Genomic DNA, 15,042 nt, shown 5'->3' with positions numbered 1-15,042 from the left:
TGATTCGCGCCAAGTACGAGCGCAAGATACAACGTAAACATGTTTTGTTAACTTCTCCATTTCACCATCAATTAGCTCTTGGTGAGCTACAGTATGTAAGGGGAGAGTGATGACGTAATGTTGAGTGTGGGGAAATTATAACATGGCAAAGCCTCTTTGAATGCATGTCACAATGGTACTATAAAGTTATGTTTTTTTTTTGTCAGGTGGAAACCTTGTATCTCCAAGTTTCAAATGTGTATGTTCTTTCGCAAAGTAAAGCCCTGCTTCATCATACAAGGCCGTCGCACAAAAGTAGTGAAAACAGCAGATCTACAAGCACACAACGCCTCGCGGTACGAGGCGTTGTGTGCTTGTAGATCGGCTGTTTTCACTAGTTTGAATCATTTTTAAATGATAAATGCAAAACAAACGGTTTTGGACATACAAGGTTTTCACCCGACAACGACGGTTTGCTTTAAGGCCTTCTGGATTCCAAGTTGGTTTTGAGTGTAGACGATGTTAATTATTAGGACTCATGCAGTCCTTTGCATAATGGCAATTCAATACTTTAATTTTACAGTTGTTAACCACATGAACTGTCCCTATTCTGGGTTTGTACATTTAGCAGAAATAGCAGATCTGCAAGCCCACAGCATGTCACGTTGCAGCACTTTGTGACTTTGTGACTCGTAAGCTTGTAGATCGGCTATATTTGAGGTGGAAAGAGATTTGGTCTAGACTAGAGGTTAAAACGGAGAGGACCAAGTATAGAGCCCTGCAGGGACTTCAATCATATTAGCTTTGTATTACACTAATGCGATTGATTTATTCTCAAACTGTACACTTAGACTCAGATATTAACAGCGCAGTGTTTTTCACAGCAGTGTGTTATTACAGATCAGGTATAAAGTAAACGTTTCCTTTCATTACTGGCCGTGGGAGGAAACAGACACTGAATGTAAAAAGATAAAATACATTCCAATCCAGAGCAAAAGAAACAAAAGAAAGATTTTAATCCCTGGTTTCCTTGTTGTAATTCCCTTACAACTCATCACACCTCCACAGGATTTGTGTGTCAGGACCCACTTCTGAGACAACCACACTCTGACAGAGGCCCACTGGACTCCAGAAGAAGTCAGGTACTGAAGACACGCTTGTGCGCGGCTGTGCACGTTCTCTCTCTCTCACACACACACACACACACACACACACACACACACACACACACACACACACACACACACACACACACACACACACACACACACACAGCCCAGTATTTATCTCGCCCAATCAATCTATCATCAAGGCACGGTGGCGCAGTCGGTAGTGCTGTCGCCTCAAAGCTAGAAGGACCTGGGTTAATTCAACAGTGGGGGACGTGTTCTCTCCTCCATGCCCACACCCTAGATGGGGTTGGCGAAAGGGCCTTTCCGTGTGGAGTCTGCATGTTCTCCCCATGTCTCGTAGGGGAGGCACCCTGACAAAGAAACATGCAATAATCCTGGTCTCTATACTGCCTCCCCTTGGCCAGCCCGGGCACCTGATGGAGGGGAAAGGAACTGGTTGGATGTCCAGCTGGGGAAACTGTCAGGAGAAAAGAAGCAGCTTGGACTCCTCATGCATAGAAGGAAGCATGATGTCAGTCCGTTGCTCTCCCCAGGTTGGCTGAGGGAGTGTAGCGTCCAGGATTAGACAATTGACACTGGGTGAAAAATGGGTTACAAAATCGTGGGATAAAGATTTAAAAAAAGACAATAATAGCCTACATAATATCAATAACATTGCTATTGTAATTTACTGTGTCTGCATGCTACATTATCTGACATTTATGTAGTATATGTTCTTGCCATACTTTATCTGTGTTTTTTTATGTAGTACACTATCTGTTTATGTATATTGTCGCTGTCGGGTGGAAACCTACAGTATCTCCAAAACGTTACTTGCCAGCAAATGCAAAACAGAACCTGTGTTCCAATGGATCCAATGTAGCTATTATTTGGTCAAAAGGTCTTGTCAATACTTTAATGCAGACACACTTAACCACTTTCAAAATGAGGCAAATCCCTATTTTTTGCACTCTTAAATGACGAAGTAGGGAATTATTTAACCCATTTAGGGTACACATTTTGTGTATCATTATTTTATGCTTTAACTATTGAAAAATAGCAGATATACAAGCTCACAGCGCGGCACCGAGTGCCGCGCTGCGAGCTTGTAGATCTGCTATTTTTGAAAAATCGTGAAAATTAGAATTTTGACCCGATTCTATAAGTGTCTTTTGAATCCTTCTAAGATTTTTTGAAAAACCTGTGTTTCTATGTCAGCAATCTGGCCAGCCATCGTCAATGAAAAGGTCCTTTTCACTTAACTGGAGCTCAGTTAGTCTGTTCTTGAGAGACCACTATGTCAGCGGTTCTCAAACCTTTTCATGTGAAGGACCCCCAAAATGATATTTATTTGGCCACGGACCCCCATCTCAAAATATTACTTCCAGGGACCACCCAGAAGCAAAATTTGAGTTACAAACGTTTGCTTTGAAAATACACATATTCAAAGATTTGCACACATTTTCACAACTTTTTCCAAAAATAGCAGATCTACAAGCTCGCAGCGCGGCACTCGGTGCCACGCTGTGAGCTTGTATATCTGCTATTTTTCACTTGTTAAAGCATTCAATAATTCTAGGCCTAAATGGGTTAATGCAGACACACTTAACCACTTTCAAAATGAGGCAAATCCCTATTTTTGCACTCTTAAATGACGAAGTAGGGAATTATTTAAAGAAAGAAGTATGGAGATACAAGGTTCTCTGCCTAACAGCTCTTGCCATACATACATTAACTGTCATGTACTGTATGTAGTATATATGTTCTTCATGCCGTTGCCAACTTGCCACTGAGCTCCTCTTTCACCCCTCATGGAAAATTCACCCTCATGAAAAACAACTGCTAATGCAATTATCCCGTTGGGGTGAGATCACTTGGAGCTGCGCTCTGTGGCGTATTGTTTTATCATCTCTAATCACGTGACTAATCATCTCCCAAGGCCTTATTGCTTAATGGTGCCACAGCAGCAAAGAACATTTGGCTCGAGCCACTCAACTACTGCAACCCAGCCTTGGCCCCGGCCGGCATCTGCTGCTGGGAGATTACCAAATCGGACAGATCTCTACCCCACCTCATTTTGAATTTAAATACCCTGCATGGTGCATGATTTTGTGAGTGTGTGTGTGTGTGTGTGCATACACACTTGTATTGCTATACTTGCGAGGGCCAAGTGTCTCCCCAAGTGTAGTAGAATTTGAATAATAGACGTCGAGCGGGCCATTTTCCTCGTCCTTAAAGATTCAGTTTGCAGTTGCGGTTAAGACTGGGAGTTTAGTTAAAGGTTTCTGGGTTGAGTTTAGAGTTATGCCTGATTTGACATATCACAGCATGGCATGTTGTAAATCTTGTATTTTTGACAGCTGTCTTCAACTAAGCATAACAAGGCTTTAGGCTTTTAGTTTACGTCTGCCTGGCGGAGACAATTACCCCTCTACAATGTGTACATCTTCACGAGTGTAGGAATACAAATGTGTGTGTGTGTGTGTGTGTGTGTGTGTGTGTGTGTGTGGGTTGTCGATGCTGATGCTTGCCTCAATTCCCCATCTTCTTCACCTGTTGCTCCATAGCGTTCTTTCCCTGCTGCGACAGGAACGCCGCAGAGCAGAGTGGTAAGTCCTCACTCCGTCTCAGCTAATGTTCCAAACTAATCTAGCGTTTTCCCCTTTTTCCCCCCTTCTGCCACTGACCCCTCTTACATTACTGGTAAGAACATCACCATATTTCTTCCAGTCTAGCCACTCTCTGCTTTCCGCTACGGGAGTATTTGATTATGGTGACACAGACAGATGGCCCTGTTATTGATTTCTAAATGCCATCTTGATTAGAATGCCCATTACATTAGCAAAGTGGTCCCTGGCAAGACGGGTGGCTACAATACTGCAATGCAGTGCTTGACTCAGACTCTCATGAACATTGCCGTGCAATGTCTCTGCTTTCAATGTCTCCGATTTTCAGCTAGTGTCTGAAGACATCGCAAAAAACGAGCCCACCGCTAAACCAGCACTGTCATGGATGCAGTTAAAATACCCCAGGGGCCCACTGAGGACCTGTCCTGTCCCTGTGCGCTGATTAGGGCCAGCGGTTGAGATTTCTTTCAGGGGGATTAGGTCTTGTCAGTCTTTGGCTGCCATTGTATCCCCCCCAGCCCCCGTCAGACAAATTAAATGTAATCCCCTCGCTATTTAGATGACAAATTCTGTATGTGATCCTGTGGGGTTATGCCCCGTTGTATTGGCCCGGGCTCAAACTTGCGTGCCAAAGTCGTCAATCAGGCCCCAGTAGTGCATGTGCAGGGAGTCTGCCAGGAATGCCAGTGAAAAAGAAATGTCATTTAAGCAACTGTTAGGGATGTCGGACTGATACATTGTATTTATTTTACTGTAGCTTAACTTGGTTTAGATTAGCGATAGCTTATCGGTAAAATGTGATTTCTTAGGTGTGACTGAAAAACACAAAACCAGCTTTCAGCGATTCTTTTGGATAATAAAACACCCTATTCTCTGTAAACTCGGCTAGGTTTTTTTAATGTTGGGAAAATAAAGGAATTAGGGATGGGACGATATGAAAATTTCATATCACGATTATTGTGAGCAAAGAAATCGCGATTTACGATAATATCACGATAATCAAAATCTCCCCAACATCCATTATGCTGGGGCAGAACATTTGCCAAAAAATAGCCGATCTACAAGCTATTATTTGGCAAAGAGATTTGGTAGAAAGTGAAAAAAATACTGTATCAAGTATGTATATTATAAGTACGTTTTACCAATAGAGGGTTTAATGGTACCAGATATGCAGCTGAGCTCAGCAAATAAGAGGTGAATTGATCCCATTGCATGACGGAGGACGATATCACGATAAATTAAATCTCCACGATACGATTATCACAAGTGTTTTTTTTTATCACGATAAACGATAATATCGCTTATCGTCCCATCCCTAAAAGGAATACAGAGGCACAGACAGTAGACTTATCTCCACTCCTTGTCCATCTGGTAGCGGCAGCAGAGGCCCATCTCAGCCAATAACCCAGAAGAAGAGGGTTCAAAGGTCAAGCTGGGAGGCAAACTGGGCCTGGGAGAAAGCACTCTGGGCCTGAGCTCTGAGGAGGTAACTAGCACTGGTCACACTTAAATTGTAAGCACCATGCAATTTACCTTGCAAAACTGTTGACACACAAACTCTGTTTATTATTATTTTAAACAGGGTTCCCACGGTCATGAAATTCCTGGAAATATTTTGAAATTAGAAAAATATTTTTCCAGTACTGGAAAAGTTTTGGAATTGATCAAGGGTCCTGGAAGGTCCTGGAAAAAATAGCTATGCATTGTCTTTGGTTATTGATTTTGTTAATACCTCTGAAATGACAAATTAAACATTGGCCAAATTGTCAAATATTAGTGGCAGACATTGTGAAAATAGCAGATCTACATGCTCACAACGCCTCGCAACGCGAGGCGTTGTGAGCATGTAGATCGGCTATTTTCACAATAAAACCGTGTTATACAAAATTCCTCTACTCTAAGTGCTCATCAGGGTGGGGGTCCCAAGTTCAAATATGATTATTTCGGGGGTCACGGCCTGAACAGGTTGAGAACCACTGGCATACACTACCTGTCTTTGGGCATTGCACATAGGATTAAGTGACTCGTTATTGAGCTGAATTATCGTTATATAGTCCTGGAAATCGGGTTAAATATTCTGGAAAAGTTTTGGAAAGGTTTTGGAAATTAATCTGTAAAGATGTGTGGGAGCCCTGTTTAAACATATATTTGTGTCATATTTCTTTGAAAAGACATTCGTTATATTTGAGGTTTGTTAACTAAAACCATCTACTGCGGCCATTTTGGGAAATATCTTCGGAATTTGCGATGATGCAAGGTGCGTGATGAAAGCACAGAGGGGCAGAGAATGTCTCTTGTCTGGGTGAAATGCTAACTCGTATGGACACGCCCATTTCCATGTGGTTGGGCGATGTAAATACATGCAGTCAAAGTAGTAGTGGGTATAGTTTTGAGGTACTTTAACTTTACTGGAGTGTTTCCAATTTTCAAACACATTGGTTCTCAAACCTTTTTAATTTCAAGCACCGCCCTCATTAGGCCACGGTACCCCCTTAGCTCAGGGGAGTGCAAATTACACCAAAGTAAAGTAAAGGGTCCATTTGTTTCCATTTTCGCACAAGTATCAGAGTTTCAGACTATTAAGTATTAAAAAATTTAGCTTGGGAGACTCATGAACCCTCTCAGGGGCCCCACTTTGAGAACCACTGCTCCAACAGTTGTCTCTCTTCAACATCAGATCAAAGTGCTGAGGAAGATAAAGGAAGAACACGAGAGGAGAGGAGGTTTCATCAGAATCTTCCCCACCGCAGAAACCTGGGAGCTATACAGGTAACCTCATCCTGACAGCATTATGCCCAACACCAGGGAATTGAGGTTACATCAGTGCTTCCCAAACGCTTTAGCTCAAGACCCAAAAGAGACATTTTGATGTGTGGGGACCCAAACTTGTGAAAATAGCTTTTTTTAATGGAATTTCTTTTAAATTCTTTTGGGAAATTGTTTGAATTAGTTTTTAGTTCATGAAAACCAGAATTTTTGGATGGAATTTTTGATAATTTTTTGAAATTATAATAATTATAAAAGTAGAAAACAAAAAATAAAGGGATATTTTATTGCAACCCTTTAAAATGGGGCTGTGTCAGAACACGTTTTATTTTTTATTTTTTATCAACCTCCACAGATGGCTTTCATACGGTCAACAAACATGGATGCCCATAGGAAACGATACACACTAATTTTACTAATTGTATTTGAAAGTAAACAAACATGGATCACGAAGAATGCTTTTCAGCATGTTCTTGTTGTCATGGATATCACTCAAGCTCAGGTCGGGGGAAATCGAAGCTGAGAGATGATTACCTGCCATGGCCAGACTAAAATCTCTTGTGTAAATAAATATTAATCTGGAATCTCTGTGTGGAACCTGCATTTCCAAGAGGTGGATTCCAAAAAGATGCCTTTGTTGATAAACCCGTCCAATATTTGCATACTGGTTCCTGATTGGTGCCCCACAACTTTGGGGGAAGTGAGATCCAATCACAATTGATCAACAACCGATTTTATTTTTTTGCACTGGCAGATTCATCTGGTTTCCAGGCAAGAGAGATGATGCCTGAAATTCCTACCCTTGAGTCGGACGTCAACCGTTCATTTAGTTTTTCTCAAGTTTGAAGCGTTGTCTTGAACACAGCATCTCCTTTATACTTTACCAAGCCATTAAACCACATGTCACTGGGCTACTGTACAGTATGTACAGTACACACACACACACACACACACACACACACACACACACACACGCGCGCGCGCACACACGCACACACGGCTCATGCCCCTTAATGACTTCAAGTTTTAAATGACATTTAAACCCCCCCCTGTTTGAGAGGAAATCCATTTTTTGTGCTTACAGTCCATATTCCTATATGAGGGATTTGCTGCTTGATTAGCTTTATGGCCCTGTTAGTAGCAGGGGTTTAGTGGGATTTTTAACAGTATGTTATTGAGTGGTCGGGGGAAATTATGTGGCATTTTAACACTCAAAGACCGGGAACGCGCCCGAGTCGCGTTAGATTTTAACCACTTTAACCATTATTTTATGCTTTAACCATTGATTATTTGATAAATCGTGAAAATGTGTGCAAGTCTTTGCCCGATCTTTGACCCGACTTCAAATCCTTCCTCTAAATCAGTGGTTTTCAAACTTTTTCATGTCAAGACAAGGACTCCCAAAATTACGGGTATTTGGCCGCGGACCCCCATCTCAAAATATGTTGTTCCAGGGACCCCCCAGAAGCAAAATTTTAGTTACAAATGCTCGCTTAAAAAATACATATATTCAAAGATTTGCACACATTTTCACTACTTTTCAAAAATAGCAGATCTACAAGCTCGCAGCGCGGCACTCGGTGCCGCGCTGTGAGCTTGTATATCTGCTATTTTTCAAAAGCAGTCAATCCGAGGCCTAAATGGGTTAACAGAGGAGGCTTTCAGAGTGGCTGTATCACAGTAGCTCTGCCGTTTTAACACGCTTACCACAAATGATCCTGTCAGGCACTCACCGGGGGGGCCCTTCCCCCACCCCCCGCTGCAGTTGATTATTATTTTATTCAGATACTATCTCTTTGTCGCCTTCATTTTCAGTGGATACCTGGAATGCAAGACATCGATGAACTCCATGTTGGCAAACAGACTTTTCCATGAAAGGTAAGCATTTCCACTGTGGTCGCGACTGTGGGAATAGCCTCATCGTCAATTTGTGGACTTTGGTCTGCCGGAGTGCTTGTTTGGTTTGTTTTCGATGGGATAGGTGAGAGGAACGGCTAAAAGCGTATGGCAGCGTGACAGCGTAGTACGTGAGGTTTTTCCAGTGGGAGGCCAGTAAGTGTCTATGTGGCAATGCGTCTTGTAGCCCGGGGGCAGGAGGGGAGAGATGGTTATATGGACCGTGAAAACGCAGGGAAGAGAAAACCCTTAAATCAGGGGTCTTCAATGTTTTCAGGCCTAGTTGAGAGAGAGATGAAGCAGGGACCCCCACAACCTTGTCATCGATTTCATATCGTATCATTGTTTGACAGCACAATCGTTACATAGTGTATTTTGGATTCATGTCAATTTGTGTTTTCAGCTATTTAACCACTTGAACTGTCAATACGTCTCCCCTCTACACCAAACCTCTTTGCCGAAAATAGACGATCTACAAGCTCACAACGCCTTGCAGCGCGGGGCGTTGTGAGCTTGTAGATCGGCTATTTTCGGCTAAAGTTCTCAGAATCTGGTTAAGAATCTGGCTAAAAAAGATTTTCTTTTTTCTTTCTATCACACAAAGATTTGGAGGACCCCCTGTAGTAACTGGGGTCCCGGACCCCCTGTTGAAGACCCCTGCCTTAAATAGATGAACTCTGCACTACACTTTGATTTCGTACCGTCCACTCGTGTTATTTAAAATCAGTATTAAAACCAACTCCAACTTAAAACCTCCATTTTGATTTATGTTTTATTTTTATTTCTTTTACAATTGCACCATATTATCTGGGGATTTGCCCCCCACCCTACCTAGCCCAATTCTGATTTTTCCATTTTGCTGAGGAGAGGCCTGCAGTTACTGTGAGACCACAGTTGGCATTATCATTTGTCATTTTCCCTCCGTGCACCAGTCCATCACTTTTCCTCACTTCAGCAGCTTCTTAAATGGAGATGACACACAGACACATTACTCACTCTCACAACTGGCTTCGCCCTCCAACCCCAGCTCATCCACCCATCCAACAGCTGTATGCTTTACTTCAGGGGTCTTCAACGTTTTCAGGCCAAGGACGCCTTAGTTGAGAGAGAGATGAGGCAGGGACCCCCACAATCTGTACATAGATTCCATATAGTTTCATTGTTTGACAGCACAATCATCAGTGTATCTTGGATTCATGTCAATTTGTGTTTTCAGATATTCAACCACTTGAACTGTCAATACTTAATAAACTTGATCTTTCACTCTGTACTTGGTCTGCTCTTTTTCCAATCTACACCAAACCTCTTTGCCAAAAATAGCCGATCTACAAGCTACGAGCTTGTAGATCTGCTATTTTTGGCTACAGTTCTCAGAATATGGACACTAGGGTTCCAGTTGTTAAAAGGATCTCTGGCTAATACGACAAATATGTCTTAATACATTATAATTGTCCTCTATAACTATAATGTAAAATTAAAAACACCTTAAATATTTTATTTCTTCTAGAAATAGCTAATCTTGCACACAATAGGGGAAATGCCTGTCGCAAGTTGATGATGTCATAAATGTCATGTGTGATCTATCCCTATGGAATTTATGGCATGCATGCGCAAAAAACACATTTGAAATATTGATTTGATCCTCATATTAACTCATTAAGTGCCAGCGCCCTCTAGGGGCCATAGAATGCCAGCGCATCTCTCATAGGCGAGCGATTTAGCTTCCAGGACCTCACCTTCCAGGACCTCACGTGCTCACGTTCATGCACGTCATGGAAAGGTCCCGGATGATAATGCTAACAGAATGGCTATTCCCATTTTGTCATCTAAAAGATCATTTTTGGGCGATTTCGCCGTAAATAAACCTCGCGCCGCTTCCCTAAAGACACAATCCAGAGATATAAGCCTTCAAAGATGTGGTCTTTCATTGGATTAGGCGGAGATTGGCGATTTCGTTCGCAAATAACGGCCGGCCGGGAGGTTGCTAGCTTTCGGCTAGTAGCTAGAAAAATCAGGCCAGGCTTCAGAAGGCCTCTTATCATTTTATTCCATTTCATTAAATATCCCGAACTAGTTCGGGATAGGCACCCTGGAATACGTCGCGCCGCCTACAATGAACATTGGGTGAACATTGGGGGGGTCTAAACTTTATTTTAAACCATTTTCAATGGAATAAATCGTCGGAGCATCTAGAGTCTCTCGTTGGTGAGCGCTGGGCGAGCCGGGACCACCCACGTTGCTCCAAGCAGCTCGGGGTAAGTAAAATATCCCGAACTAAATAAATATCCTGAATATCCCGAACTAGTTCGGGATAGGCACTGTATGAGTTAACCATAGGAAGTATTATGTTTGTTTTTATTTGCACATGCATGCCATAAATTTCATAGGGATAGATCACACATGACATTTATGACATCATCAATTTGCGACAGGCATTTCCCCTATTGACTGAAAGATTAGCTATTTCTAGAAGAAATAAAATATTTAAGGTGTTTTTAATTTTACATTGTAGTTATAGAGGACAATTATAATGTATTAAGGCATATTTGTCGTATTAGCCAGGGATCCCTTTAATATAAAAAGGATTGGAAGATTTGGAGGACCCAGTAACTCTGGGGTGTTGTTGTTGTGTTTCCCGTCTTTCACAGGAAGCTGAAAGATAAAGTCCATCTTCATATGGAGGTGTTCCTCTCCAATCACGTCTTCCAGTACGAGAGGAAGCTGCCGACACTGGAGGCGCGTAAGAGGAGGCAGCGTCCGGCCCGGCGCTCCGGCAAGAAGATGTCTGGTACATACCACACTACACTCATCTCACTTCTCTTCACCTTCACCCTTTTACACCTAGAATTGTCTAATGCTTTAACTATTTTTTTTCTATCATTTTTATCCCACAATTTTGTAACCCATTTTTTCACCCAGTGCCAATTGCCTATGTAATCCTGGGCTATGCTCTCCCTCTGCCGTGCCTGGGGAGACAACGGACTGACCTCATGCTTCCTTCTATGCATGAGGAGTCCAAGTTGCTTCTTTTCACCTGACAGTGGAGATTTCCCTGGTATGGACGTAGCGCGTGGAAGGAACACGTTATTCCAACCAGTTCCTTTCTCCTCCATCAGGCGCCCCGGCTGGCCAGGGGGAGGCATTAATGCTTTAACTATTGAAAAAATAGCAGATATACAAGCTCAGAGCGTGGCACTGAGTGCCGCTATGTCAGCTAGTAGATCTGCTATTTTTGAAAAAACGTCTTTTTCTTTTCTTTTTTTCTTTTTGCAAGTATTTGAATATTTCTTTACAAAAGCAAACATTTGTCACTCAAATATTTGCTTCTGGGGGGGTCCCTGGAACAACATATTTTGAGACGGGGGGTCCGCGGCCAAATACATGACATTTTGGGGGTCCTTGAAATGAAAAACTTTGAGAAGAACGGATTTAGAAGACGTTTATAGAATCGGGTAAAAAATATTCAAAGTCTTTCAGTTCACGATTTTTCAAAAATAGCAGATCTACTACACACGCAGGGGAGAGAAGCCAGGCAGGGAGCGTGATAATTAATCCTACGGGCTGGGACCGCACCTGTCAGCTGGGAGTGTTGGGCGGTGGGCTGTTGGCTTAAAGCAGCATTTCCCAGCCTTTTGTGGATCACTTGAAAGTCTTGAAAATTTAGGAGACCAACCATCATTTAAAGCTGTACTGTGGAAGCTGCTCAACTAGTGGTCAGTAGCGGTATTGCTTTTTTCGGCCGGAGTCGCCGCGGACCACCGCGGAGCACCTCCGCCTTGTCGATACGATTCCGTAGAGCCGTCTCCCATCATTTTTAGACCAGAATTGAGGGAGTAGCAAGCAAGATTCCTTCACCAATGTAAACACAGTTGCTGAGGGAAGCTACTTCCTTTAGAGACAGCAAGACTCTTGTGATTGGCCGGTGGTGTATGATCGGCGCTGTGATTGGCCGGTAGTGTATCATGTGGGAGATGACATCATTTTGCCGGGAAATTCTCCCCCCCTCACAACTCATAGAAAACATATAAACAGAAGGCTTCAGAAGCTGAAAATAACAGAGTGGGGGTTCTAAAACTTTAGCGATTTAACAGTTAGGACAATTTTAAGATTTGTTTTATAAAAAAAGTTACATGGTATAACTTTAAATGGTCAAATGGGTGGGTCGCATGCACCTTGAACAGAAGTTCAAGGTGGCCGTGATTTATTTTGTTTTGTTTTCCGCTTTCTAACCAAGGCTTTATTCTGCCAACAGCGATCAGTGGATAGTTTTGAAGAGAGGTTAGCTGAGGAGGTTAAGAAGTACAAATACCTCTAAAATCCCTCTCTGAGGGACCATAAACACAACCTGTTGCAAGACATGGCTAAGTCTTCTGCCAATTGTGCCAAAGGGCGTTGGAAGGTGATAAAAATGAGTTGAGATCCTGGTTGATAAAACCCACTGTTCCAGCGGTGTACACAATGCTTCAGTGGCTCGAGCGAGCCGCGGTGTTGCTAGGCAGACTACTGAGTGGGCTGGGTCTGATGTTAAGAACTGAGCCACAGCGAGTATAAAATAGTTTTGTCCTCTTAAGAACTTCAGCAAGCCCTGCTGAAGCCAAAAAAAAGTTTGGCATCGTTTGTAGAATGCTGCAGTCTTCAGTGGACCTAATTCACACACTTGTACCCTTCTGGTTTCAATAAGAAAAAAACTCCCTTGTGTGTGATAGCACCATTGGCCAAATTATGACTGTATGACCGTGTTCATTTAATTACAGCACAGGAGAGAGACGCCCTCTATCTGAGTGAGCTGTGCATTTTATCCACTTAGATGCAGTGATTTAGTTGACAGTTTGTCTTCCTCCTGTGCAGTGGTGGAACAAGTACTCAAATTCTTAACTTAAGTAAAAGTATCACTACTGCAATATAGAAATACTCTGTGATGCTGCATTCACACTGAGAGAAGCCAAGCTAATGGTTTGCTTGGTAATTCAATGTATTCTCTCTGCAAACCAGCTTTAAACATTTCCAAGCTTTTTTTTTCAGCTTGGCAATTTTAAAAGCTGGGTTGCATAGAGAATACATTTAATTACCAAGCAAACCATTAGCTTGGCTTTACTGTATGTGAATGAGGCATTAGGCTGCACCCACACCAAAGTGGAATCCCCATTCCGCCAATGCATTTCAATGGGAAGGGGGCGGTTTCTTGCCAGTAGACTCTGCTGTATAGGATATCTCCACGCCACGCCGACCTTACTTTTATGCTGGAGCAGATAAATTCTCTACGCAGATTCTGGTTTGCCCTCTCTGTCTAATCGGGTGAGTCGAAGGCGGAATGGGGAGTGTTCTGGATTATCTGGAAGTGACTGACAGGCGCGGCACAGGATGCGATCTCTGCGTTTTTAGTCAGCCGCGCACAAAAAGAGTTTATCCGCTGGCGACCATACTTTGGTGTGGGTGCAGGCTTACAAGTAAAAGTCTGGAATTCAAAATGTACTTGAGTAAAAATATGAAAGTGTTGGCATCAAAGTACCAAAAGTAAAAGTACAATACGTTATGAAAATAGCAGATCTACTTGCTCACAACGCGTCACAACGTGTTGTGAGCTTGTAGATCGGCTCTTTTCAAATAGCCAAGGTATAAAATAGGGCTACAGCGGTTCATGTATGTTTTATACCATTATAATTTATATCTGCTAAGTAACTAGTAACTAAAGTGTTCGAATAAATGTAGTGGCGTAAGAGTACAATATTTGGATCCGAGATGTAGGGGAGTAGACACCTCAAAATTGTACTTAAGTATAGTTGCTTTACACCGCTGCTCCTGTGCGTTGCCTACAGGAAGGGGACGCGACGCCTCCCCGGCGGAGAGCTGTGCGGCGGGGGAGGCGGCCACGGAGGGGCCAAACGGCGAGGAAGAGGAGCGCGTTGGGAAGCAGAGGCAGAGGGAGGTGAAGAGGCCAGCACCAGAGCCCGTCTCTCACAGGCCTCCTCCTCCTCCTCCTCCTCTGGTAGCGGTGCAGACACAGCCTGGGGCCGGAGGAGCCCCGCAACTGGAGCGCCTCCACCACGGAGCCTCCTCCTCCGTCTCCATCTCCTCCTCCTCCTCCTCTTCCTCCGCCTCCCTGGCGACCAAGCAGCGCTGCACCACCAAGCCCAAAGTCAACCTGCTCCACATCCTCCAGCAGGGCTGGGAACTCAGGTCAGTTCTGTTGTTGCAGGGATGGGACGATATGGAAATGTCATATCACGATTGTTGTGGCGAAAGAAAATGGGATTTACGATATTATCGCGATAATCATAATCATAATCAGAATCCATTATCCTAGGGCGTAACATTTGCAAAAAAATAGCAGACGCGTTGTGAGTTTGTAGATCTGCTATTTTTTGGCAAAGACATTTGATAGAGAGTGAAAAAAAGAATGTATATTATAAGTACCTTTTACCAATTATAGAGGGTTCAAGTGGTACCAGATATGCAGCTCGGCAAATAAAAGGTGAATTGATCCCAGTGCATGGCGGAGGACGACATCACGATAAATTAAATCTCCACGAAACGTTTTTTTATCACAATAAACGATACTATCGCTTATCGTCCCATTCCTAGTCTGTTACCACCCCCACCAGGTCAGTCTGTTACCAACCCAGTCTGTTAATTTCAAGGACCCCACAGTTTTGCTTTGCGAA

The 15,042-nt window shown here is 43.1% G+C and overlaps 1 protein-coding gene across 1 annotated transcript in view; it reads left to right on the top strand.

The window, feature by feature from the left end:
* Positions 1-15,042, top strand: part of ttll5 (tubulin tyrosine ligase-like family, member 5) — a gene marked incomplete at its 3' end in the record, with an annotated part of 145,156 nt that overhangs the window by 41,422 nt on the left and 88,692 nt on the right. Inside the window, exons 15-20 of the mRNA XM_080750889.1 lie at positions 1,048-1,121; positions 5,094-5,204; positions 6,396-6,487; positions 8,300-8,362; positions 11,029-11,168; positions 14,197-14,557. Of these exons, the coding sequence (XP_080607015.1) occupies positions 1,048-1,121; positions 5,094-5,204; positions 6,396-6,487; positions 8,300-8,362; positions 11,029-11,168; positions 14,197-14,557 (841 nt within the window). The remainder of the gene's footprint in view (positions 1-1,047; positions 1,122-5,093; positions 5,205-6,395; positions 6,488-8,299; positions 8,363-11,028; positions 11,169-14,196; positions 14,558-15,042) is intronic.

This window comes from Nannobrachium achirus (genome assembly GCF_963921795.1).
Source record: "Nannobrachium achirus genome assembly, chromosome: 20".
Taxonomy (NCBI): Eukaryota; Metazoa; Chordata; class Actinopteri; order Myctophiformes; family Myctophidae; genus Nannobrachium; species Nannobrachium achirus.
The sequence above is the reverse complement of the archived record's forward strand: the minus strand, read 5'-3'. Positions and strand labels throughout refer to the sequence as shown.